This window comes from Colobus angolensis, unplaced genomic scaffold (genome assembly GCF_000951035.1).
Source record: "Colobus angolensis palliatus isolate OR3802 unplaced genomic scaffold, Cang.pa_1.0 Scaffold249, whole genome shotgun sequence".
Lineage (NCBI taxonomy): Eukaryota > Metazoa > Chordata > Mammalia > Primates > Cercopithecidae > Colobus > Colobus angolensis.
The window spans coordinates 709,062-733,720 of NW_012115699.1; the positions used below are offsets into that span (position 1 = coordinate 709,062).

Genomic DNA, 24,659 nt, shown 5'->3' on the forward strand with positions numbered 1-24,659 from the left:
GTCCACCAGGCTGGCGTGCAGTGGCATGATATTGGCTCACTGCAACCTCCACCTCCCAGATTCAAGCGATTCTCCTGCCTCAGCCTCCAGAGTAGCTGGGTCTACAGGCGCGTGCCACCAAGCCAGCTAATTTTTTTGTGTGTGTTTTTAGTAGAGACGTGGTTTCACCATATTAGCCAGAATGGGGGAATTCACTTTTCTTTTTTTTTTTTTTTTTTTTGAGACGGAGTCTTGCTGTGTCACCCAGGCTGGAGTGCAGTGGCCGGATCTCAGCTCACTGCAAGCTCTGCCTCCCGGGTTTACGCCATTCTCCTGCCTCAGCCTCCCAGGTAGCTGGGACTACAGGCGCCGCCACCTCGCCCGGCTAGTTTTTTGTAGTTTTTAGTAGAGACGGGGTTTCACCGTGTTAGCCAGGATGGTCTCGATCTCCTGACCTCGCGATCCACCCGTCTCAGCCTCCCAAAGTGCTAGGATTACAGGCTTGAGCCACCGCGCCCGGCCCACTTTTCTTATTTCATGTATCAACACATACAAACCTACCTGCTTTTATATCTTTTTAAAAATGAGGTAAAATACACACGTTTTATACAAAATTCAAAAGGCGCAAAAGGGCATAATAATAAAAAATAGGTAGCCATCCACCCTTGTTCTCCATCTGCTCATCAGCAAATGACTCTTACCAATTTCCTAGGTAGCCTTCTGGCGCGCCTCATTTCTTTTCCAAGCTACTTGACATCCCACTGTATGGATATACCAAGTTCATTAGAGGACACTCAGATTGCTAAAATTCTGTGTCAATCTCATTAATTACTTATCACTCAACTTTTCTTAGCAATATGGTGTTCCACATTGTACAGCTGCACCGTAATTCATTTATTTATTCCTCTCCTTATGAAAATTGAAGTCTAAATACCTAAGAGCATTTGCTTTGCTCTGCTCTTAGGGCACTCGTGCTGTTTAAGCATTTCGGCCATTTTGTCATCAGTATAGTTTATGTATTCCTCCACCCAACTGTGAGTTCCTCACGGACAGGAGCGGTGTTCATATTCATCTTTGCATCCACTTAGACTAGCTTCCCGCACTTGGTCTGGCGTATACATTCACCAAACTCGAGTTCAATAATTGACTCAACCGCGTTGAGCTCTGAAATCTAGTGTGGGGAGGCGGAGCCAGGGGAAAGCCCTGCCCATCTGGGCGGTCCCGACCTCAGAGGGACCGGAACGTTAGTTGGAAGGATTCTTGTTTCTCAGGGACGATTTTGGACGCGAAGCGTGCCCCGCACAAGGATGGTTGCTACGAACGGGAAGTAACTGGTTATTTTGCTGGCTCCAGTTTTTCCGCGGGGCGGAAAAGGTATGTCTGCGTGTGTCCCAACCATTTCTAGTCCCCTTTCCTTGCAGGACCTCATGAGTAAGCTGTGGCGGCGTGGGAGCACCTCTGGGGCTATGGAGGCCCCTGAGCCGGGTAAGCGCGGATAGATCAAGCAATTTAGGACGTGTTAGAAAAGAATTCCCGTTCTTTCTCCTCGGAGAGTCCAGGGTACTTCGGCCACAGGTGGGAAGGAGAAAGGCGGTGCTGTTGTTATGGTAACAGAGAGTACTGCGGAAAGGGTGGGATCGGTAGGGGCTTAGGTTATTCAGGGCTTCCCCTGCCACCCTCCGGCCAAACACTGTCGACAGGCGTTCCTTCCGCAGGAGAAGCCCTGGAGTTGAGCCTGGCGGGTGCCCATGGCCATGGAGTGCACAAGAAAAAACACAAGAAGCACAAGAAGAAACACAAGAAGAAACACCATCAGGAAGAAGACGCCGGGCCCACGCAGCCGTCCCCTGCCAAGCCCCAGCTCAAACTCAAAATCAAGCTTGGGGGACAAGTCCTGGGGACCAAGAGGTGAGGCCAAGAGGGTCAAAGTTTTATAAGGGGAACTTTAGGAGCAGAGAAAGTAGTTAGAAGCCGACTGGGCTTTCTAGAAGACCGAGTGGACACTGTGACTTCAGGGTCCAGGTTTAGGCAGCAAGAGTCTAAGAGGGTGGGGAAAGTTGGGTGCAGCTACTGCGTAGGAGGAGGAGACGCTTGCTCATTTTAAAGAGTAGTGGTGCTTCTCTGCAGTGTTCCTACCTTCACTGTGATCCCAGAGGGGCCTCGCTCACCCTCTCCCCTTATGGTTGTGGATAATGAAGAGGAACCTATGGAAGGAGTCCCCCTTGAGCAGTACCGTGCCTGGCTGGGTGAGAAGGATCTGGAGGTGGGGAAACTGGGTTTCTTACTATACCCGCCTAAGGAAAGAAGGTTGGTTCTGAAATGGGTTAGGATTTTCCATATCCCAGTATTAACTCAGCCACATTGGGGTGCACCATCTGAACAATTCTATTTTTCTTTCCCCAACTTCCTTCCCAGATGAAGACAGTAATCTGTCTCCCTCTCCACTTCGGGACCTATCAGGAGGGTTAGGGGGTCAAGAGGAAGAGGAGGAACAGAGGTGGCTGGATGCCCTGGAGAAGGGGGAGCTGGATGATAATGGAGACCTGAAGAAGGAGATCAATGAGCGGCTGCTTACTGCTCGACAGGTATGTTGGCTCATTGTTTATTCACTCACCAAAGTATACAGTATTGAGAACTCTCCACAACCCAAGCACTTTGCGTGGCAGTGGGGATATCGATAGTGGAGAAAAGACAGACAAAATTTCTGTTCTCCTGGAGCTCGTATTCTAGTGTGTGTGTTCGGGGGCTGGGAAGTAAATAAGTAAATAAATAATTTCAAAAAGCTATATGGTTTATGACAGAATAGGGTGATGAAATAGAAATGGCGTAAACAAACAAATAGAAAATGACAGAAGAGAGACATTAGGGTAGTTAGAGAAGGCTTCTCTGAAGAGATAACATTTGCAATACCAGAGGAGCTTTTCAGCAGAGATCAGCAGGTGCACAGCCCTTGAGACTGGAACATGTCTAGCAGAGTAAAGGAGAAGAAAAACTGGACAAGCCACTGAAGGGCTGTACGCAGAGAAGTGACATACTTGGTTTACATTTCAATAGATTACTCTGGCATCCTTGTAGAGAATGAATCTCCGTGGAGACAAGAGATAGAAGTATGGAGACCAACTAGGAAGCTGTTGAAGTAATCAGCCGAGAGGCAGTGTTTGCTTTAACCAAGACCAAAGTGGTGGAGATGGAGAAAATCATATGAAATATGGCTATAGTTTGGAAGTAGATACTTTTGGGGAGGGGAATGGAGAGAAAATATATCAAGGCTAAGCCTGGGATTTTGGCTTCAGCAGTTATCCAACTGATACTCTCTACTGAGATAAGATTAGAAACAACAGATCTCTGGGAAAGCTGGTACAGTTTTGGTGCGCAGGTCAGGCAGGCAACATTATTGATGCTTCTCCCCTTGAGAGTTAAGGACCTAAAGCTGAATGTCAGGAGATCTGGGATGAGGCAGTATTTATGAAGAGGAACCTATGGAAGGTGTCCTAGAGAGAGTGCTTATTAATTAATATCCCGTCTCCCAAGGCCTGCGCTGCTCAGGACCCTGCCTTCCATGTCCCTTCTTTCCCCTCCCCCGATCTGGCCGACCTCGCCTCTCCATCCTCCTCCATTTTCAGACAGCACCCCGTCTCTGTCTCTCCCTAGCGAGCTCTGCTCCAGAAGGCGCGGAGTCAGCCTTCCCCGATGCTGCCGCTGCCTGTGGCTGAGGGCTGTCCAGCTCCTGCCCTCACAGAGGAGATGCTGCTGAAGCGCGAGGAGCGGGCGCGTAAGCGGCGGCTCCAGGCGGCGCGGCGGGCAGAAGAGCACAAGAACCAGACTATCGAGCGCCTCACCAAGACTGCGGCGACCAGCGGGCGGGGAGGCCGGGGAGCCGCACGGGGCGAGCGGCGGGGAGGGCGGGCTGCGGCTCCGGCTCCCATGGTGCGCTACTGCAGCGGAGCACAGGGTTCCACCCTTTCCTTCCCACCTGGCGTCCCCGCCCCCACGGCAGTGTCTCAGCGGCCATCCCCCTCAGGCCCGCCTCCGCGCTGCTCTGTCCCCGGCTGTCCCCATCCGCGCCGCTACGCTTGCTCTCGCACCGGCCAGGCACTCTGCAGTCTTCAGTGCTACCGCATCAACCTGCAGATGCGGCTGGGGGGGCCCGAGGGCCCTGGATCCCCCCTTTTGGCTACGTAAGGCCCTTACCTAACCTGGACTCTGCGCCCTGTCCCATGCCCGCTCTTGAGTGTCTTCCCCACCCTATTAAATTTCATCCGGTGCTTTGGCTTGTACAGAACTGGGGGAGTGGGATGTTGTGGGCAGACCAGTCTCCGGTATACACATATTTTGCCCCTGTCGGAGCTTGCGTCGATGCCTGGGGCTTGGAAAGCACTGCAAGAAACTGGGCTGGTTTGCGCCCAGAGTCGGACCGACTTTTGGGACCCCACCTCTTACAGGCGGGATTACCTGGCGGTCTCCGGCATTTGGCGTCATTCCGAAGACATGGCGCAAGCCAATCAGCGGTAACCTTGGTCTTCGGGGCGGCTGTTCGTTGGTTGATATGCCAGAGCCTGTTCTGCAGTCTGTATTGGCTATTGCCGCTGTCAGTCAGGGCCGTGGGTCGAACCTTCCCCTACTCTTTGTCTGTACAAGCTCTTGTTGTCTGGGAGAGCGGCGAAGGCGCTGCTGTGGATTGGTCACAGGGAAAAACCTCTCATCTGTTCCTATTGGCCTGTCCGTCAAGGGACGATGCTGATTGGTAGGGCAGAGCAATCTGAGCCCTAGTTGGTGGAGTTCTCCCCGGATGGAAGCTTAGGCCGCGTAGTGATGGTGGCGGCAGCGAAGATGGGCCGGGCAGGGACCATGGTGGTGGCAGCAGAGGTGGCAGGGGCGGGGCGGCTGGCGGTAGAGGAGGCTGTGGTCCTCAGGGGGCTGTAGGTGGAGGCATGGCTCGGGCCAGCAGCGGGAACGGCAGCGAGGAGGCCTGGGGGGCACTTCGGGCATCGCAACAGCAGGTATCCCAACAGCTCCAAAGCCTATCACGACAGCCATTTGTCTTTCCCCTTTCCTTGTCCCTTCCTTTTGGGGGTGGGGGAGGAACTCACAGAGCCAAAGGTACTGTGAAGTTCCTAAATATGTCCCACTCTTTGTCTATACTTTGTAACGTAGATGCAGCAGACTTTTCCTGTAGCCTCATAGACCCCATCCCATGGCTGCAGTGGAAGCTTGCGGTGGCTCTCCAGTGACCAGAGGCATAGTGAGGCAGGCCCCAGGGAGGCTCCCTCTGTCTTGCAACAGTTATTTGTGATCTTTTTCTATGTGCCTGTTGTCACAACAGAGTCCGGCAGCGTCTTCTCTTGAGGGAGCAATTTGGAGAAGAGCTGGAACCCAGACTCTCGCCCTGGATGCCATCCTTTATCATCCACAGCTTCCCATCTGGTTGGGAGCACTGCTCTGGGTCTCACACTGCCCCTCCTCTGTCCTAGGGAGCCTGAGGCCCAGGGGTGGAAAGATCCAGTTGGGGGTGGGGGTAGTGAACCGCGCAGGATAATGAAAGCAACTTGCTTTGGAAATGACCTTCCCCTGCCCGTTGTCTGAGACTAAGATTATCTCAGACTGTCTTCTGGCTTCTGCCAAAACACTCCCTTAACAGAAAGCACCGGGGGGATGGGGGTAGGGGGGTTGGGGAGGGTGAGGCTTGAGTGTGAAGGAAGTCTCATATATGCAGACCTGAAATCTCCCTCTTTGTATGTCCAAACTTTTGTCTTGTTCTCTAGACTGATTCTTGCTATTCCAAATCCTCTTCCACGTTGACAGCCCTTCAGATATTTCAACACTCCTCTCAGCATCCTCCACTTCCCCCATCTCTCCAAGCTGAACTTGGTTCACAGGGTGGGATTGTGTATGTGCATGCAGGAGGTGGGGGTGGACAGTGCCCTGCGCTGGAATCCCCCTTAGTTCTAAGTGCCTCCTTGCCCCCAGCTTCGAGAGCTGTGCCCAGGAGTGAACAACCAGCCCTACCTCTGTGAGAGTGGTCACTGCTGTGGGGAGACTGGCTGCTGCACCTACTACTATGAGCTCTGGTGTAAGTCTCCAAGAAGGCTGTTTCCAAGTCCCTGTGCCCACCCTCCCTTGGACCTCAGAATTTCGGCCTTCAGGGCTCCTTCTCTGCATGAAAGATGCCTGAGTTGCTCCCTCCTTGCCTCTTGCAGGGTTCTGGCTGCTCTGGACCGTCCTCATCCTTTTTAGCTGCTGTTGTGCCTTCCGCCACCGACGAGCTAAACTCCGGCTGCAACAACAGCAGCGGCAGCGTGAAATCAACTTGTTGGCCTACCATGGGGCATGCCATGGGGCTGGTCCTTTCCCTACTGGTTCACTGCTTGACCTTCGTGAGTGACTTGATGCTCTGGGTCAACTACCAGTGGCCCTCCCCAAACCAGGACCCCAAATCATCTGACATTCCCTTTTCTACACATTTCAAAGTATTTTTCCCTAATATAAAAACTAGCACCCTATACCTGGTTGCCTTCAACCAATTATGCCAATTTTCTCCCTTGCAGGCCTCCTCAGCACCTTCAAGCCCCCAGCCTACGAGGATGTGGTTCACCGCCCAGGCACACCACCCCCCGCTTATACTGTGGCCCCAGGCCTCCCCTTGACTGCTTCCAGCGAACAAACCTGGTGTTCCTCCTCATCCAGCTGCCCTGTCCACTTCGAAGGAACAAATGTGGAAGGTGTTTCCTCCCACCAGAGTGCCCCCCCTCATCAGGAGGGTGAGCCTGGGGCAGGGGTGAGCCCTGCCCCTACACCCCCCTCCTGTCGCTATCGCCGTTTAACTGGTGACTCCGGTATTGAGCTCTGCCCTTGTCCTGCCTCCGGTGAGGGTGAGCCAGTCAAGGAGGTGAGGGCTAGTGCCACCCTGCCAGATCTGGAGGACTATTCCCCTTGTGCACTGCCCCCAGATTCTGTACCGCAGGTCTCTCCCATGGGGCTGTCCTCCAGTGAAGGGGACATCCCATAAGTAGTTTTGAGAGGGTGGGTGGGTTACTTGCCCACCAGAAACAGCCCTAGTCCCACCTCCTTGCATTCCCTTTGGCCCCTTCCTGCCTACCTAGAATCTGCCTGAAAGGGCTGGAGCCCTGAGGAGAGGGGCAGTATTTGGGCGACTGTGCTAGTTTTACCCCCGCAAGACATCAAGACATATACACAGGAGCCTTTGATCTCATTAAAGAGATTTGAACCAGCCACTTGTGGATTTTGGTGGACTAAAGCTCAACTCACTGCATTGCACTTGACCTGACTGGGTTTGAAGGGGACAGGTTATGGCCACTTGACCCCACCTTCCCTGAGGACAGCAGACAATCCTGAGGCCTGGACTGACCTAAGGCCTCTTGGTGAGGCAAATCTGGCAAAAGCAATAGAGTTCAAAATGTTTTTTCCAATTTATTTAGAAAAATAGACTCTGAATTCACATTCACCCCAGGGCTATGTGGGATGACAGTAAGGAGACACCTGAGATGAAATGAGGAAGGTTTGAATTACTGGCATCCAAGGGACTGGGGGCAGAAGCCAGAAGCCTTTGTCCCTCTAGAGCCAGAGTGGCATGAGTGGCCTGGCTCCCCTCCTCTCCCTCCCTTCAGTAGTCTTCAGCCATGGCCAGTAAGACAAGGCTGGTCCAGCCGTGGAAAGGGCGGCAGCCCATGCCTCGCCCATCTCGGTCACTATACTGCTCCCAGAGAAAGCCTGTAGCCTGGTACTGGCGCCATACATTGCCTACCACATTGGCACGGAGCTCACTGTGGAGTTTGGCAGCCCGAGCCTGGTGAGGACCCTCCAGATGCCCATAGTGGTGGAGTGCTCCCAAAGCCAGGTAGTTGACATTGAGCCACACAGCACCCCGCCAGTAGGGGGGATCATGCTCTGAATTGCGCTGGCCATAAAAGGAGCTGGAGGCTGCAAGGGAGCGTAAACCAAAGGGGCTCCAGAGATGGCGGCTGTCAGCTAGAATGTCCAGCAGGGGCCCAAGGCGGGATGAGTTGGGGTCCAGCAGTCGCAGCAGCAAGGGAAAAAGACTGACATAGCCAAGGGCATCTACATACTGCAGTCGAGGTTGGGGCCGGCCCACCACCCGAACCAGCCCCTGAGGGGGCCTGGGCTTCAGCTGTACTGCTTTTGTGTGGTTCCCGAAGTCTGCAAAGACTCCTAGCTCTGGGGCCCAGTGCAGCTCATCCAGGCTCTCTGCTGCCTCCAGTGAGGCAGCCAGTGGGCCCAGCTCAGCAGCCACCTCAGCCTCGCCCAGATACTCTGCCAGCTGCGTCAGCACACGGGCACCCAGTGCCACCCAACATCGCAGGTCCAGGTGCCGTTCGGTGACTGAAGGGTGTGAAGCCCGGGGGTAGTCATCCAGCCCAGAGGGTAGGGTCTTGGGGTTCAGTAAGGTTGGTAAGGCAGGGTCCCGTCCTCGCCAGCGGTAAGATAGTGGAACTGGGCCTGCCTGGCTCTGATGGAGCCAGGAGAACCAGGCATGCAGGCGGGGGAAGGCCTTTCGGAGGAAGGCCAAGTCGTCAGGGTCACCAACCTCTAGCATATGGGCTACAGGCAAAAGTAGGGTTGGGGGGTTGGCATGGACTGCTCGTTGCACTAGGAATTCTGGAGGTACCCGGGCTCGGGCCTCATCCCCCAGTATCTGCTCCCTCCCAATCCAGCCATCAGCATTTAGCAGCCCCAGCCAGTGGCCCAGGGCTTCCCGGGTGAGGGAGGGATCCCACCGCTGAACCACCAGCTGGTGAAAGCCCTCATCCCAAAGGAAGCCTCGTGGGAAGAATGACCGGGAAGGCACCGCTGTAAAAAGAGGTAGGGGTGGAAAGAGGGCTGGGTCCACCTTCTGCTCAGACCCTTCCACCCCCATGTCTGGCAATACCAGTCCTTGTCCATAGAAGTAGCCAATTCCACCAAGGAGGCTGCTGAGGGCAGCCTGACCCAAAGCCTGCTCGCCAGGGCTCAGGCCCTTCTCCTTCAGCTGGAAGGTCTTCTCAAAGCGCTCTCTAAAGGCTTCAGCATGGCTCTCCAGGGCATGGGTCAGTAGACTGCCTGCCAGTCTTGGTAGGACTTGATTTCCTCCTGCCTGGGCACTGCCCGATTCAAACACAAACTCTAAGGAAAAGGGAACTTTCAGGGTCACCTGCTGTATCAAGAACTGCCCCTGCCCTTGCCCACTTGGGCCTCTGTCCTCCCACTTCAGAGATCCTGGCAAGCCGAGGTAGCGTTCAGGGGAGGCCCCTGGGGGCCGATGCTGAAACCAGCTATTTAGGCGACTCTTTACCATCTCTGTCAGCAGGGGCAGTCCTGGGTTGGAGGTCCAGAAGACATTGTAGCTTGAAGGGGAGAAGATAAATAGGAAATATTATTCAAGAGAAGGCAGTGGGCACTATAAAGAGAAATACGAAATGTTCAGGAGTCAGGTTGGGAGGTCTCAGGCAGGGGACATGGAGACTAGTGAAAATGGGAATAACCACCCCTTCCATCCCTGAACATTCTCTTCCCCCAATTACCTGCCATACTTGGGGGTTGTATCCCCTGGACTAGTTGGTGGCAGAAGTGTAAAACGGAAGTCACCAAGTTCACTGGTGTGCCCACTGATGAACTTCAACTGCCCTTTGGACCCAACCTCTGGTATTAGGACTTCATTGCTATCTGTCACCACATAGAAGAACAGGGAGACCAAAGGGATGGCAGAGGTACCTGAGGCCTAAGTGACCAAGGAGGACAGAAAAGAACAGTGTTAGACTGGCATTCTCTCTTGAGAATCAGCCTTAGTGAGGGAAAGGAACAGTAGGCAGGGGTAATGTAAACAACATATATGTGGCAGTACTGAGGGTCACTGAGGGTAACCAGGTACACCCAAGTGGGATGAGATAAAGAGCCTTGCACTGGGTGCCCTGGAAGATAACAGTATACTTTTGTACTATGTCCTACACTAAGAACTCTACACAGTTTATTTCATTTAATTCTTCTTCTTCTTCTTTTTTTTTTTGAGACACAGTTTCGCTCCTGTTGCCCAGGCTGGAGTGCAATGGCACAATCTTGGCTCAGTGCAACCTCCACCTCCCGGGTTCAAGCAATTCTCGTGCCTCAGCCTCCCGAGTAGCTTGGATTACAGGCATGTGCCACCATGCCCGGCTAATTTTGTATTTTTAGTAGAGACGGGGTTTCTCCATGTTGGCCAGGCTGGTCTGGAACTCCCGACCTCAGGTGATCTGACAGCCTCAGCCTCCCAGAATACTGGGATTACAGGCGTGAGCCACCGTGCCCAGCCTCTTTTTCATTTAATTCTTACAGTCCTGTGAGTTAGGTGCTATTATTATCTACATTTTACATTTTTACAAGCAAGGAAATCAAGGCTTAGAGATGCTCATAGAGGCAGTTGTTTAAGGCAGGATTTAAGCCAGGCAGCCAGAGCCCACTTCATGCTGCATTTGCTGGCAGCAAGGGAAGGATAGAGGGGGTCTGGGCTGAGAAAAGGGTGTCCTGAGGCCCTGACCTGAGGCTCTACAGTCACTCTCCAGCTCCAGTCCCCTCCGTGCTGACCCCCAGGCCTCTTGACGAACTCAGTGGTGAGCTTTAAGGCCCCATCCTGGATGTGCTGCCGCCCGAAGGAGAGGCCGTCGTGGAACTCCCAGCCATAGGGACCCACACCGTCCCCCTGCTCACACGTGTGCCTGAGCTTAGGAGTCCCCGGGGTGGTGCCCTGCTGCGCCCACATCAGTCCTGGGGGTAGAATGGCCACGTAAGTCAAAGAGCAGGGGACCTGTCCCTCCGGGTCTCTGGGTCATCCCTCTTCATAACTCTCCTGATCCATTCCTCCCCACCCTTGATCTGGCTTCAAGCTGGGGCGCCCAGATTAGGAGTCCGCCTGCCTGCCCGCCCTGGGGCCCGGTTACCGGTGAGGAGTGGCTTCGGGCTGCGGGTCTTCATGCCGAAGTAGACGTGAGGGCGGTAGGTTCCCCAGAAGAGGTCCGGGGCCACGGCAGGGCTGGAGGAGTCGGCAGGCAACACAGGAGGCGCGGAGTGCAGCGTGACCGCCCGCCGCGCACGGTGCCACGCCAGCACCCAGCGACCCGACATGCCCAGGGTCAAAGACAGGACCACGACAGCCAGAGCCACTCCTCCAGCCGTGCTACGCGGCCCGCCGCCCCGGCCGTCCCGTCGCCCGGGGCCTCCCCGAGCCGTCCTCTCGACTGTCCGCACTCCCTCTGCCGGCACTGCGCGGCGCCGCCGCTCGCCCCGAGCCATCTTGGCACTGAGGTCCGCGTCGCGAGAGCTCAGAGACGCGGCAGTGGAGCCGGGGTCCTGCCTTGCCTCTCCGGCTCCAGCTTCTCGCCCCAGCGACCACCGTCCGGTCAGCGACACCTGCCAGCCCGCGCCTGCGCCTGCGCCTCCGCCTCCGCGTCAGCCTCCCGCCGGAAGTCCCGCCCCGCCACGTTAGGCTAAGTCCCAGAGTCCGGAACCACTGCCTGCGGCTTGGCATGGGGTTAGTCTACAGCGTCCGTCCTGGGCGTTGGTCCACCGGGACTGCGCTTATCTGGCAACTCCATGGAGTTCACAGGCTCGGAAAAACCAATCTAGCGTTGGGCTGAGGCATGAGAATCGTTTGAATCCGGGAGGCGGAGGTTACAGTGAGCCGAGATTGTGCCATTGCACTCCAACCTGGGCGACAGAGCGAGACTTCGTCTCGGAAAAAAAAAAAAAAGGACTGATGTGGCCAGGCTCGGAGGCTAACATCTGCAATCCCAGCACTTTGGGAGGCCGAAGCGGGTGGATCACCGGACATCAGTTCGAGACTAGCCTGGTCCACTTGGTGAAACCCCATCTCTACTAAAAATACAGAAATTAGCCGGGTGTGGTGGTGGGTGCCTGTAATCCCAGCTACTCGGGAGGCTGAGGCAGGAGAATTGATTGAATCTGGGAGGCGGAGGTTGCAGTGAGCCAAGATCGGGCCATTGCACTCCAGCCTGGGCAACAAGAGTGAAACTCTGTCTCAAAAAAAGAAAGGAAAGAAAGAAAGAAGGAAGGAAAGGAGGAAAGAAAATACTGATGCTTTATGCAACACGACCACTTATATTTCACTATAATCTGACTTCTGTCCCCACTCTCCACTGGTGGTAGACTTTTTGCTTATTAAACAATCATCTGACCAAACCCAGTGGTCAGTCCTGTTTTTGTCTTTCTTGCTACCATTGCATTTGTCCACATCCTTATTGTAGCACTTATTACATACCTGTTTCATTATTCATCTTTGTATCACAGTACTAATCAATTATAGGCGTAAGGTAGATGCTAAGTATTTATAAATTCAACAAATGTTTATTGTATACCCTATATTGCATTATGCAAGGTGCTGGGGACTCAGAGAAAATGGCCCCAACCTCAAGTTCACAATCTAGAAGCACAATGCCAGCACTCAGTGCATGTTCAACCATCCCCATTTTTTTTAATTTGTTTTTTTTTTTTTTTTTGAGATGGAGTCCTGCTCTGTCACCCAGGCTGGAGTGCAATGGCGTGATCTCGGTTCACTGCAACCTCTGCCTCCAGGGTTCAAGTGATTCTCCTGCCTCAGCCTCCCGAGTAGCTGGGATTACAGGCACCCACCACCACGCCCAGCTAATTTTTGTATTTTTAGTAGAGATGGAGTTTCACCAGGTTTGCCAGGCTGGTCTCGAACTCCTGACCTCAGGTGATCCAACCACCTCAGCCTCCTAAAGTGCTGGGATTACAGGTGTGAGCCAACACACCTGGCCAGACCACCCCGATTTTTACAGATGAGGAGAGTAGTTAAGATTGACCCAAAATAACAGCCAGTTAATTTTGGAGCTGGGGAACTCAAATCCAGGTTGTTCTTTTGACTTTAGAATAAGGCCTCTTAGGCCGGGCACAGTGGCTCACGCCTGTAATCCCAGCACTTTGGGAGGCCAAGGCGGGCAGATCACCTGAGGTCGAGAGTTCGAGACCAGCCTGACCAACATGGAGAAACCCCATCTCTACTAAAAATACAGAATTAGCTGGGCATGGTGGTGCATGCCTGTAATCCCAGCTACTCGTGAGGCTGAGGCAGGAGGATCACTTGAACCCAGGAGGCAGAGGTTTCAGTAAGCCGAGATCGTGCCATTGCACTCCAGCCTGGGTGACAAGAGTGAAACTCTGTCTCAAAAAAAAAAAAAAAGGAATAAATAAGGCCTCTTAGATAACAGCAGTTACTATGCTCCCAGCAATGTTTTAGGCACTTTACAGATATTAATTCATTTAATCTCCTCAACAGTCCAATGAGGAAAGTACTATTATTTTCATTTTACAAATGAAATAGGCACTGAGAGATTAAATAATTTGTCTAAAGTCATACAGCTACCTAAGAACAAAGCTAGGATCTCAACCCCAAGCAGTCTGGCTCATTACAACAGTATACTGCCTCCTCCTAGCTTTCTTTTTTAAAGGGGGAGGGCAAAAACAGTCCTTTGAAGATAGCACCCTTTTAGACAGGGAAAAGGTATAGTAATGCTGCTGTGGGAGGGTCACAGGAAATGTATCCGGCAAAGTACACAGCAGGCCACTAACTACAGATCTTTTGTTACCTAGCTGAGCATTGTGAAGGTGTCTAAAGCAGTGGCTTTCAACCATTTTCCTACAACCCACAATAAGAAATAATTCCATAGTGCAACCCAGTATGTGCAGATACACATGCACACACAATTTATATACAGGATTACAGACTTAAAACGAGTTTCCTAAAAGAATACTTCCAACTGCGTGTGGTGGCTCACGTCTGTAATCACAGCACTTTAGGATGCCAAGGCAGGAGAATCGCTTGAGTTCAGGGGTTCTAGACCAGCCCGGACAAGATGAGGAGAGCCCGCCCCCATCTACAAAAAAATTAAAAATTAGGGTTGGCCAGGTGTGGTGGCTCACGCCTGTAATCCCAGCACCTTGGAAGGCTGAGGCGGGTGGATCACCTGAGGTCAGGAGTTCGAGACCAGACTGGCAAACATGGTGAAACCCTGCCTCTACTAAAAACACAAAAAATAGACGGGCATGGTGGTGCGCACCTGTAATCCCAGCTACTTGGGAGGCTGAGGCAGGATAATCACTTGAACCTGGGAGGCAGAGGTTGCAGTGAGGACCAGCCTGGCCAACATGGTGAAACTCCGTCTCTACTGAAAATACAAAAATTTGCTGGAAATCGGCTGGGTGCGGTGGCTCAAGCCTGTAATCCCAGCACTTTGGGAGGCCGAGGCGGGTGGATCACGAGGTCAGGAGATCGAGACCATCCTGGCTAACACGGTGAAACCCCGTCTCTACTAAAAAATACAAAAAAGCGAGCTGGGCGAGGTGGCCGGCGCCTGTAGTCCCAGCTACTCAGGAGGCTGAGGCAGGAGAATGGCGTAAACCCAGGCGGCGGAGCTTGCAGTGAGCTGAGATCCGGCCACTGCACTCCAGCCTGGGCGGCAGAGCAAGACTCCGTCTCAAAAAAAAAAAAAAAAAAAAAAAAAAAAAAAATTTGCTGGAAATCGCTTGAACCCAGGAGATGGAGGTTGCAGTGAGCCAAGATTGTGCTCCAGTGCACTCCAGCCTGGGCAACAGAGCAAGACTCCATCTCAAAAAAAAAAATTAAGCCAGGCATAGTGGCTCACGCCTGTAATCCCAGCTACTTGGGAGGCTGAGGTGGGAGAACAATCCCAGCTACTTGGGAGGCTGAGGTGGGAGAACTGCTTGAGCCCAGGAGATGGAGGCTGCAGTGAGCTACGATTGTGCCACTGCACTCCAGCCTGGGTGACAAAGCATGACTTACTCTATTTAAGCTTCCTATTCTAAGTGCCATGCAGTCTGATTTTTTTTTTTTTTTTTTTTTGAGATGGAGCCTTGCTCTTGTCAACCAGGCTAGAGTGCAGTGGTGCCATCGGCTCACTGCAACCTCCACTTCCCCGGTTCAAGCAATTCTCCTGCCTCAGCCTCCCAAGTGGCTGGGATTACAGGTGCCAACCACCACTCCTGGCTAATTTTTTGTATTTTTAGTAGAGATGGGGTTTCACCATGTTGGTCAGGATGGTCTCGAACTCCTGACCTCTGGTGATTTTGCCCACCTCGGCCTCTCAAAGTGATGGGATTACAGGCATGAGCCACTGAACTCAGCCTCAGTCTGAAAATTTTTATTCTATTCTTTTTTTTTGACAGAGTCTCACTCCATCACCTGAGCTGGAGTGCAGTGGCGTGATCTTGGCTCACCGCAGCCTCTACCTCCTGGGTTCAAGCAATTCTCCTGTCTCAGCCTCCTGAGTAGGTGGGATTACAGGTGCCCGCCACCACACCCAGCTAATTTTTTTGTCTTTTTAGTAGAGACAGGGTTTCATCATATTGGCCAGGCTGGTCTCTAACTCCCAACCTCAGGCGATCTGCCTGCCAAGGCCTCCCAAAGTGCTGGGATTACAGGCATGAGCCACCGCACCTGGCCTACTTTTTTTTTTTTTTTAAGAATGGTTTAGGCTGGGTGCGGTAGCTCATGCCTGTAATACCAGCATTTTGGGAGGCCGAGGTGGGCAGATCACCTGATTTTGAGAGTTTGAGGCCAGCCTGACCAACATGGAGAAACCCCGTCTCTACTAAAAATATAAAATTAAGCATGGTGGTGCATGCCTGTTATCCCAGCTACTTGCAAGGTTGAGGCAGGAGAATTGCTTGAACTTGGGATGTGGAGGTTGCAGTGGGCCGAGATGGTGCCATTGCACTCCAGCCTGGGCAACAAGAGTGAAACCTTGTCTCCAAAAGAAAAAAATGGTTTAACTCCCTAAATCGATCGCATGGTCCACACTAATGAGCGTTGAGGAAGTATGAAAAACACTTTAGGAACTTTTTTCTTGTGCAGTGGTGCAATATCGGCTCACTGTAACCTCCGCTTCTTGGGTTCAAGTGATTCTCCTGCCTCAGCCTCCTGAGTAGCTGGCATTACAGGCACCCGCCACCATGCCTGGCTAATTTTTGTATTTTTAATAGAGATGAGATTTCACCATGTTGGTCGGGCTGGTCTCGAACTCCTGGCCTCATGATCCACCCACTTCGGTCTCCCAAAATGCTGGGATTACAGGCGTGAGCCACTGTGCCCAGCTGGCACTGTTTTCTTAAACAGGGAGTAATGAGAGATAAAACCAATCGCATGCTTTGGAATGATAAAATTAAGTGGCAGCAAAAATGGGAAATAGACTGGGTAGCAGAAGGCAATAATGATGAAGAGAGTGAATGGGAATGGAGAGATCATTTCAGAAGCTTTTTTTTTTTTTTTTTTTGAGACGGTGTCTTGCTCTGTCACCAGGCTAGAGTACAGTGGTGCAACCATAGCTCACTGTAGCCTTGAACTCTTGGGCTCAAAGGATCCTCCTGGGCCAGGCGCGGTGGCTCAAGCCTGTAATCCCAGCACTTTGGGAGGCCGAGATGGGCGGATCACGAGGTCAGCAGATCGAGACCATCCTGGCTAACATGGTGAAACCCCGTCTCTACCAAAAAATACAAAAAACTAGCCGGGCGAGGTGGCGGGCGCCTGTAATCCCAGCTACTCTGGAGGCTGAGGCAGGAGAATGGCGTGAACCTGGGAGGCGGAGCTTGCAGTGAACTGCGATCCAGCCACTGCACTCCAGCCTGGGCAACAGAGCAAGACTCCGTCTCAAAAAAAAAAAATAAGCCAGGCGCGGTGGCTCAAGCCTGTAATCCCAGCACTTTGGGAGGCCGAGATGGGCGGATCACGAGGTCAGCAGATCGAGACCATCCTGGCTAACATGGTGAAACCCCGTCTCTACCAAAAAATACAAAAAACTAGCCGGGCGAGGTGGCGGGCGCCTGTAATCCCAGCTACTCTGGAGGCTGAGGCAGGAGAATGGCGTGAACCTGGGAGGCGGAGCTTGCAGTGAACTGAGATCCAGCCACTGCACTCCAGCCTGGGCAACAGAGCAAGACTCCGTCTCAAAAAAAAAAAAAAAAAAAAAAAAAAAGGATCCTCCTGTCTCAGCCTTCTGAGTAGGTGGGACTACAAGTATGAGCCACCTTGCCCGACTTTCAGGCACGTTTTTAAAAGACAGAATATTCTGAACTGAGTGACCAGATATGCAGAGATGGAACGAGCAGAACTAGAGAACACTGTGGTTTCCAGCCCAGGTGGCTGAGTAGATGAAGTACCTGTTTTTAAAAAGGAATGGGTAAGTCAGGGAAGAGAGGTAAGTATATGTGTATGTAAGATTATCAATTCTATTTTAGACAAAAATAGTTGGTGGGATTTGGAGGGAACTGGTAGCAGGTAACCTGACTATGCACAGAAGTTGGGATTAGAACCAAAACAGTTTAACACCAGAAGGTGTAATTCAAGTTGTGAAGGAGGATGAGATGCTCCAGAAAAAAATAGAGAATAAAAAGAATGAAGGTAGAACATCTGTGTAGTTCAAAAGAAAAAGGACCCAAGAGGGAGAGAAGTTCCACAAATGGGTGAATTAAGAGTTGCAGAACGAGCGCAGTGGCTCATGCCTGTAATCCCAGCACTTTGGGAAGCTAAGGGGGGCAGATCACCTGAGGTCAGGAGTTTGAGGCCAGCCTGGCTGACATGGCAAAATCCCATCTCTACTAAAAATACAAAAACCAGCCAGGAGTGGTGGCACATACCTGTAATCTCAGCCACCCAGGAGGCTGAAACAGGAGAATCACTGGAACCTGGGAGATGGAGGCTGCAGTGAGCCAAGGTCACACCACTGCACTCCAGGCTGGGTGACAGTGAGACTGTCTTAAAAACAAACAAGAGTTGTAGATGTGGCCAGGCATTGGTGGCACACGCCTGTAATCCCAGGGCTTTGGGAAGCTAAGGCAGGAGGGTCACTTGTGTCCAAGAGCTAGAGACCAGCCCATGGAACAGGACAAAACCCCCTCCAAAAAAAAGTGACAGATGGAACTGGGATAGAAAGACGAGAGCTGAAAAAACAACACTCTGTCAGTGTGTGTGTGCGTGTGTGTGTGTTTTGAGACAGAGTCTCACTGTTGTCCAGGCTGGAGTGCAGTGGTGTGACCTCAGCTCACTTCAACCTCCACCTCCTGGATTTGAGCGATTCTCTTGCCTCGTTCGGCCTCCCGAGTAGCTGGGATTACAGACTTGTGCCACCACACCCAGATAATTTTTTTGTATTTTCTAGTAGAGGTGGGGTTTCTCCAAGCAGGTGATCTGCTGGCCTCAGCCTCCTAAAGTGCTGCGATTACAGATGTGAGCCACCGCGCTCAGCCTATCAGTGTTCTTTCACACTGGATTTGGTAAAAGTAAGATGGCTGGGCACAGTGGCCCATGCCCAACACTTTGGGAGGCCAAGGTGGGAGGATCACTTGAGCCCAGGACTTCAAGACCAGCCTGGGAAACATAGAGAAAATCCTTCTCTACAAAAAACTTAAAAATTAACTAAACCTGGTGGCGCGTGCCTGTAGTCCCAGCTTCCCAGTTACTTGAGAGGCTCGACTAAGCCCAGGTTACAGTGAGCTATGATTATGCCACTGCACTCCAGCCTGAGTGACAGAAACAGACCTGTCTCGGGAAAAAAAAAAAAAAAAAGTACCTTGACTGAGTGGTAGGAGAAGCCAGAAGCCAAATTCAAAAGGGTTAAGCAGTAAGTGATGATAGTAAGAAAGTGAAATAAATACAGGTTCATCCAGACACCTCCCTGATCTAGTCTTGTTCCAGAAACATTGTGGTAGCAGGGTTTTACATTTTATTTCGCGCTCCGTGGCCCTCCAGATAGTGATTTGAATGATTAAGTGAAACTCTTCTTAGGTTAAGTGTCCTAGTCCACGTAAAATCATCTTGTTGGTCTCTCTGACGCTGTCAGCGACCAGTATCAGCGCCCGGCTTGTCCCCGCTGCCCGCCGTGTCCCTGGCCCGGATGTGGGAAGCGAAGGCAGTGAGCATTTCCACAGCGGTGAGATGAGCGCCGCGCATAATCAGGCGATGCCCGTCTCCTGGGGAAGAAACAAACGAGTCAGATAGGGAGGGACGGCAGGGCTGGGGCTTAGGGGCACGCGGGCTTTTGCTGTCCCCTCCTGCCCCTCTCTCCACCAAGCCCACCGAACAGCACGTCCACGCAGGGCTCGGAGCCGTCGTGCCTCACGTCCGCAATCACTGAGCAGTTGAGATTAGTGGAGCGGACCTTCTCGCTGCTCACCGCCTGGAGGAAGGTCCTACGGTGGAAAACCAGAGTGAGCGCCAGGCTGAGGGCTTAAAGCCCTGGCTGAAGGAAGGCGCACCACTTCCCGCTTCTACCCACTTCCCCTTCGTACCTCGTCGATTCCACGTTTTTCTCGAAGGGGCAGAATTGAACCCGAACCTGCTTTACAGGCCGCAAACCAAGCCGAGCCAAGGCAGCTGCCATGATGACCTCCACCCCGGAAGAGCTTGTGCAGGCGGAAGTGTCGCATAGCGTTAGGCCGTGAATGGCTGTGCTTCTGCGGGATAGAGACTTCCGGCCGTCGGCAGGCAAGCAGGCCTGCGAACCGCAGCTCAGGGCTCCCCAGCCCAGGCGGAGGAAGTCAGGAAGGAGAGAGGTGGTTTCGGCACAATGCATGGGGGAGCCCAAAGTAGGCGGTCAGCAAATACAACCTATCATTAATAGTCCTCTCATACGATGGTGAAAGCCATAAATAAATGGCGCCAAAAACCTTTTGGCACGAATATACGCCTGTTTTCTGCAGCTTATCTCCTTCTGTACCCTGCTGGGCCAGATCTAGGCTAACTCGATCTGAAGTGCTGGCTCCTTCCAAAGAGAGAGAACTAACACAAGCCAGGATGATCCACACCAGAAGGTAAACACCATTCAGGTAACTGAAGATTAAACACAGTGAGCTCTGAATAGCCAAAGCTTCAGCGTGCAAGGACTACAGCCTAATATTCGTAAATGACTGAAAATAGTAATAGGAAGGGTAGTACAGGGTAATTACAGTCCTTGGGGCTGATCCAGGTGTAGAAATGCCTATTACACCTCTGTGGTTCCCCATGAATTAGCCTGGCTCCGAGGACTTAAGTTGAAGTGCATTCTACCCTGTTTTCTTTTTCTTTTTCATTTTTTTGAGACAAAGTTTCGCTCTTGTTGCCCAGGCTGGAATGCAATGGCGAGATCTCGGCTCACTGCAATCTCTGCCTCCAGGATTCAAGCAATTCTTCTGCCTCAGCCTCCTGAGTAGCTGGGACTACAGGCACGTGCCACCACGCCCGGCTAATTTTTTGTATTTTTAGTAGAGGCAGGGTTTCACCGCGTTAGCCAGGATGGTCTTGATCGGACTTAGTGATCAGCCTCCCAAAGTGCTGGGATTACAGGCGTGAGCCACCGCGCGCGGCCGAGCACTCAACTCTATCCCTGAGATGTCTTCAGTGATGGAGAACTAGGCCTGAACCTCCCAAGGGTGCTGACCTTCAGGTTCCAGGCTGTGGTCTTGCTCTTTACTCTGGATTCCAGGTGCTGGAGTGATCTTGTTTTTTTTTTTTTTTTTGAGACAGAGTTTCACCCTTGTTGCCCCGGCTGGAGTGCAATGGCACAATCTCAGCTCACTGCAACCTCCGCCTCCCAGGTTCAAGCGATTCTCCTGCCTCAGCCTCCTGAGTAGCTGGGATTACAGGCATGCGCCACCACGCCTGGCTAATTTTGTATTTTCAGTAAAGACGGGGTTTCTCCACGTTGGTCAGGCTGGTCTCGAATTCCCGACCTCAGGTGATCCACCCGCCTCAGCCTCCCAAAGTGCTGGGATTACAGGCATGAGCCACCATGCCCTGCCTAATCTTGGATTCTTTTTTTTCTTTTTTTTTTTTTGAGACAGAGTCTCTTGCTGTCACCCAGGCTGGAGTGCAGTGGCTCAGTCTCGGCTCACTGCAAGCTCCATCTCCCAGGTTCACATCATTCTCCTGCCTCAGCCTCCTGAGTAGCTGGGACTACAGGCGCCCACCACTGCGCCCGGCTACTTCTTTGTATTTTTAGTGGAGACTGGGTTTCACTGTGTTAGCCAGGATGGTCTGGATCTCCTGATCTCATGATCCACCTGCCTTGGCCTCCCAAAGTGCTGGGATTACAGGTGTGAGCCACTGTGCCCAGCCCCTAATCTTGGATACTTAAGCCCAGGCTCTTTGTAGTTTATTCTCCAGTATGCTTTTCTCCAAGCTTCCAGTTCTAGGCTTCCTTAATATGTAATTCCAAATGTCTGGATTTTTCCAGCTAGAGATGGGGTGCTCTTAACTTTCTGGCTCCTGGTCCCAGGCTCCTTAGGATTCAGGACTAGTTCGCAGGCAGGAAAAAAATGGCAGGTGCCAACGGGGTCGCTGGTGTTGCCTGAGGGCAAGCCAGGCCTGCTGATTTCCCACTAGGTAGCCCTCCAGGCTAGGTCCCCCTCCCCCTAGTGTGCTTTGCAGCTGAGCTGTCTGGGCTGGAGATGTTCCAGGCTGGAGAGGGGGCTCCAAGCTCTCCAGGCTATTGAGGCAGCTGCTGGGCAATTCCGTGGTCTGGACCTCCTGACAAGCACCTGGTAAGGCAGAAGCAGAAGGTAGGTGGCTGGTGGGGATATACTGAAGCCAGATCGATGGTGAGAATGGGGTTTGGGACACACAAAGCGGTGAGCGAAGGGGAGTGACTCACAGCAACAGGGGAGCCTCCTGTGGACTTGAGACTTGCACAAGGGCTGCTGCAACAGACACAGCAGGGCTCCATCCAGCTGCTGGAAGATGCTGAGCATAAGCAGCGTCTGGCGGAGATCAGGGGACAGGTTCCACTGCTCCTCTTCCAGCAACTCCCTGACCACTCCAAAGTCTTTTCTGAGCTGCAGCGCTCCCTGCAGGCTGAAGGCAGATGTACAGTATGGCCGCTTGACCCTCCTGCCTCTCCCACTTATCCCCTTCCTTTTCCCTGTTCCATTCACCCCCTGCCACTTCCGCCTTTACTCCTGACCTGAACCGAATCCCATGGGTAAGAATGTGGTCCAGCCAGGCACCCACGATGGCTGTCAGTGCCTGACCAAGGGCAGGGGCCTGGGCTTGGGGTGGCAACCCTTGCAATCCTTGTAACACAGGCTCCAGTATGGTGCGGACCACTAAACCAGCATACTCACTAGGAGCACTGGGAAGTTCTGGAGTAGAGAAGACAGAATATAAGGCTGTGGAGATCCACTGAACTCCTAAATGGAGTGTTTGGGAGAAGAGGGTAGGATTTCAGGAGGGAAGAGAACAGAAGCTGAGGACAAGGATGGAGACAGTGGAGGGGAACCGGGATTTGGCAGGGCTGAGACACTATTACCCCCTTGGAACCCTGGAAGGAGAAGCTGGGATGAGGAGTTACCAGGACAGAGATGAAGCCGCCAGTACCGACCCCGTGGCATGTAGAGCTTGAAACCTTGCATGGCTTGTTTATGACATTCTTGAGAAAAGAGACGTAGTGAATCTTCAGGCAGGAGCTGTAGGGATAGGGAGAAAGTAAAAGGGGCTTGTCAAATTATGATGATCCTGCATATCTAAGGAGCTCTATGTCCAACTTGACATCCATAAAACCCCAGAATTATTGCATAGTTGTGTATGCCTGGCCATTTTTTGAGGAGCAATGCCATAGTTGTCATTGGGTTTTCCAAGAGGTCTGGACCCAAATTATGAACAATTGTCCTAGGGTTACCTTGCTCTCCCCAGCTTGGTTCAAAAGATGGAAAATCCTTGAGGTTAATTTTATTATACAGGAGCTTTAAGGAAAAAGACATACCCTGCCCCCACCCCCACAACACACACACAGAGTACATGCCAGAGAGAGGGATTGTATGATCTGCAATGGGCCAGAGGTTGAGGGAAGAAAGGGGAATTACAATGACCTTTTATTTTTGAGACAGAGTCTTGCTCTGTCGCCCAGACTGAAGTGCAGTGGCGTGATCTTGGCTCATTGCAACCTCTGCCTCCCAGGTTCAAGTGATTCTCCTGCCTCAGACTCCCAAGTAGGTGGGACTACAGGAGTGCACCACTGCACCCAGGTAATTTTTGTATTTTTAGTAGAGACAAGGTTTTGCCATGTTGGTCAGGCTGTTCTTGAACGCCTGATCTCAAGTGATCTGCCTGCCTCTGCCTCCCAAAGTGCTGGGATTACAGATGTTAGCCACTACACCCAGCCTACAATGATCTTTTTGGTTATCACCTACAAAAGGAAGACAATAACTGTATGTAGACCAGAAGCAATGACTATTTGAATGTTCTGAGACTCGGGAAGTTTTGGAATGTCCTTACATTGAAGGGCGTTATTATTATATATTATTATTCTTGACAGCCCACTCCAGAGCAATATAGCAAGAAAAGGCCTATATGCCGGTTTTGTTTCTTTGGTTTGATAGATTGTTTTTGGAGGGAAAGAACACAGCAATAAAGCTGGTTTCTGCTCTACAGCCCATCTTGAGGGAGAGGAACCCCAATAAATGTGGTTAATGACAGCTGCTCTGTAAAGAAATGGTAGATGCCAGGGAGCCTGAAGACAGGATAGACCTGGGTGGGGGGTAGACATGGAGTGGAGCCCATATGGCTCCTGGCACATCTGACAACCTGTCTAAATCCAAAATCTTCCTCTCTTCTCCAGTAAATGCAAACCCCCTTCTCCTTCCTTATTTATGTCAAGGAAATTACCCTTTGTCAATGGACTTTTGTTAGGAGCCTCTGTACTCAACACTAAGGGAATACAAGGTGCAGAGTATGTGACAGTCTCTCCCCGAACCACTGGGATCTTACAGTCCAAACAGGGAAAAAAACTCATAATGCCTCTTTTTTTATTGAGACGGAGTTTCACTCTTGTTGCCCAAGCTGGAGTGGAGTTGTGCAATCTCAGCTCGCTGCAACCTCTGCCTCCCGGGTTCAACTGATTCTCATGCCTCAGCCTCTGAGCAGCTGGGGTTACAGGCACCCGTCACCATGCCCGGCTAATTTTTGTATTTTTAGTAGAGATGGGGTTTCACCATGTTGGCCAGGCTGGTCACAAACTCATCTCAAATGATCCGCCCATCTCAGCCTGCCAAAATGCTGGGATTACTGCCCTTCTGCTCTTACAATGTCACCCCATCACTCATGAGGTAAAGCCCAAATTCTTGGGCCTGGCGTTCATGCCCTCCACAATTTGATGCCAAATTGCTTACTACTTTACCCACACACCCAACCCTGGTGAACATACCACAAAAGGAACCTCTGCTCTGGTAAGGCCACCTCTCTGCTACTCCCCCAAGGATCGACAAACTGCCCACTTCCAGTAACCCCAGCCACTCCTCTGAGGCTTCCCAGCCACCATTTCCAGCAGTAGGCCATGTATGGAACCTTCTGTAAACCACATGCCCACTATAGCCTTCCTTCCTCAGGGTTCTATGACCATCACTGTGTGCAGTACTCATGACGAGCTAGCTCTAGGGCATGTTGAGTTTAAGTAGATAGCAGTAAATTGAGGTAGAAATGCCCAACAGGCAAATGCAGATGTTTGACTAGAACTCTGGGAGCAGGCTGGGCGCGGTGGCTCATGCCTGTAATCCCAGCACTTTGGGAGGCCAAGGAGGTGGATTGCTTGAGCTCAAGAGTTCAAGAACAGGGCACATGTTTTCAGGATCTCCTGAGGCTGTGTCACGAGCCAAACTTTTAATTAAAACAAATATAT

The 24,659-nt window shown here is 52.0% G+C and overlaps 5 protein-coding genes across 14 annotated transcripts in view; 2 read left to right on the forward strand and 3 right to left on the reverse strand.

Annotated features, from left to right (window-relative positions):
• Positions 1-1,318: 1,318 nt before the first annotated feature.
• Positions 1,319-4,250, forward strand: INO80B (INO80 complex subunit B). 4 transcript variants are annotated; one of them, XM_011946065.1, is made up of 5 exons: positions 1,319-1,464; positions 1,695-1,887; positions 2,107-2,225; positions 2,395-2,564; positions 3,631-4,250. In XM_011946065.1, exons 1-5 carry the CDS (start codon positions 1,356-1,358, stop codon positions 4,159-4,161), a joined length of 1,122 nt encoding a protein of 373 aa, XP_011801455.1. In that variant the 5' UTR covers positions 1,319-1,355; the 3' UTR covers positions 4,162-4,250. The 4 variants fall into 4 exon arrangements, with proteins under 4 accessions (XP_011801455.1, XP_011801457.1, XP_011801458.1 ...); XM_011946067.1 differs by having other exon boundaries at positions 1,383-1,464; positions 2,440-2,564; positions 3,631-4,247; XM_011946068.1 differs by having other exon boundaries at positions 1,384-1,464; positions 2,091-2,225.
• A 155-nt stretch (positions 4,251-4,405) lies between these two features.
• Positions 4,406-7,209, forward strand: WBP1 (WW domain binding protein 1). Of its 4 annotated transcripts, XM_011946072.1 has the most exons (5): positions 4,866-4,979; positions 5,134-5,221; positions 5,947-6,049; positions 6,177-6,353; positions 6,525-7,209. In XM_011946072.1, exons 2-5 carry the CDS (start codon positions 5,174-5,176, stop codon positions 6,983-6,985), a joined length of 789 nt encoding a protein of 262 aa, XP_011801462.1. In that variant the 5' UTR covers positions 4,866-4,979; positions 5,134-5,173; the 3' UTR covers positions 6,986-7,209. The 4 variants fall into 4 exon arrangements, with proteins under 4 accessions (XP_011801461.1, XP_011801459.1, XP_011801460.1 ...); XM_011946071.1 differs by having other exon boundaries at positions 4,406-5,221; XM_011946069.1 differs by lacking the exon at positions 5,134-5,221 and having other exon boundaries at positions 4,406-4,979.
• A 173-nt stretch (positions 7,210-7,382) lies between these two features.
• MOGS (mannosyl-oligosaccharide glucosidase) lies at positions 7,383-11,500 on the reverse strand. 3 transcript variants are annotated; one of them, XM_011946075.1, is made up of 5 exons: positions 11,323-11,431; positions 10,905-10,996; positions 10,505-10,731; positions 9,516-9,712; positions 7,383-9,338 (listed from the first exon to the last, which is right to left on the reverse strand). In XM_011946075.1, exons 2-5 carry the CDS (start codon positions 10,936-10,938, stop codon positions 7,601-7,603), a joined length of 2,196 nt encoding a protein of 731 aa, XP_011801465.1. In that variant the 5' UTR covers positions 10,939-10,996; positions 11,323-11,431; the 3' UTR covers positions 7,383-7,600. The 3 variants fall into 3 exon arrangements, with proteins under 3 accessions (XP_011801465.1, XP_011801464.1, XP_011801466.1); XM_011946074.1 differs by having other exon boundaries at positions 10,905-11,500; XM_011946076.1 differs by lacking the exon at positions 10,905-10,996 and having other exon boundaries at positions 7,387-9,338; positions 11,323-11,395.
• A 7,203-nt stretch (positions 11,501-18,703) lies between these two features.
• Positions 18,704-19,545, reverse strand: MRPL53 (mitochondrial ribosomal protein L53). The gene is made up of 3 exons (XM_011946080.1): positions 19,303-19,545; positions 19,091-19,203; positions 18,704-18,984 (listed from the first exon to the last, which is right to left on the reverse strand). The coding sequence occupies exons 1-3, from the start codon at positions 19,392-19,394 to the stop codon at positions 18,851-18,853; spliced, it is 339 nt and encodes a 112-aa protein (XP_011801470.1). The 5' UTR covers positions 19,395-19,545; the 3' UTR covers positions 18,704-18,850.
• The window catches only part of CCDC142 (coiled-coil domain containing 142), a 10,641-nt gene continuing 5,167 nt past the window's right edge, over positions 19,186-24,659 (reverse strand). For both annotated transcript variants that reach the window (XM_011946079.1, XM_011946078.1), the window contains exons 6-9: positions 22,338-22,452; positions 21,951-22,128; positions 21,642-21,841; positions 19,186-21,528 (exon numbers count right to left, since the gene is read on the reverse strand). In XM_011946079.1, coding sequence (XP_011801469.1) covers positions 21,272-21,528; positions 21,642-21,841; positions 21,951-22,128; positions 22,338-22,452 — 750 coding nt within the window. In that variant the 3' untranslated portion in view covers positions 19,186-21,271. The remainder of the gene's footprint in view (positions 21,529-21,641; positions 21,842-21,950; positions 22,129-22,337; positions 22,453-24,659) is intronic.

Bases quoted from the DNA above. Each gene is read 5' to 3' on its own strand.
- INO80B (XM_011946065.1), top strand. From the start codon at position 1,356: ATGTCTGCGTGTGTCCCAACCATTTCTAGTCCCCTTTCCTTGCAGGAC. The intron at 1,465-1,694 runs GTAAGCGCGGAT...TTCCTTCCGCAG, and splicing joins TATGGAGGCCCCTGAGCCGG to GAGAAGCCCTGGAGTTGAGC. The intron at 2,565-3,630 runs GTATGTTGGCTC...GTCTCTCCCTAG, and splicing joins GGCTGCTTACTGCTCGACAG to CGAGCTCTGCTCCAGAAGGC.
- WBP1 (XM_011946069.1), top strand. From the start codon at position 4,911: ATGGCTCGGGCCAGCAGCGGGAACGGCAGCGAGGAGGCCTGGGGGGCA. The intron at 4,980-5,946 runs GTATCCCAACAG...CCTTGCCCCCAG, and splicing joins TTCGGGCATCGCAACAGCAG to CTTCGAGAGCTGTGCCCAGG. The intron at 6,050-6,176 runs GTAAGTCTCCAA...TGCCTCTTGCAG, and splicing joins CTACTACTATGAGCTCTGGT to GGTTCTGGCTGCTCTGGACC.
- MOGS (XM_011946074.1), bottom strand. From the start codon at position 11,256: ATGGCTCGGGGCGAGCGGCGGCGCCGCGCAGTGCCGGCAGAGGGAGTG. The intron at 10,732-10,904 runs GTAACCGGGCCC...TTCTACCCCCAG, and splicing joins CCCGAAGCCACTCCTCACCG to GACTGATGTGGGCGCAGCAG. The intron at 9,339-9,515 runs GTAATTGGGGGA...CTCCCCTTCAAG, and splicing joins ACAACCCCCAAGTATGGCAG to CTACAATGTCTTCTGGACCT.
- MRPL53 (XM_011946080.1), bottom strand. From the start codon at position 19,394: ATGGCAGCTGCCTTGGCTCGGCTTGGTTTGCGGCCTGTAAAGCAGGTT. The intron at 19,204-19,302 runs GTACGAAGGGGA...TTTCCACCGTAG, and splicing joins AAAAACGTGGAATCGACGAG to GACCTTCCTCCAGGCGGTGA. The intron at 18,985-19,090 runs GTGGGCTTGGTG...TTTCTTCCCCAG, and splicing joins CTGCGTGGACGTGCTGTTCG to GAGACGGGCATCGCCTGATT.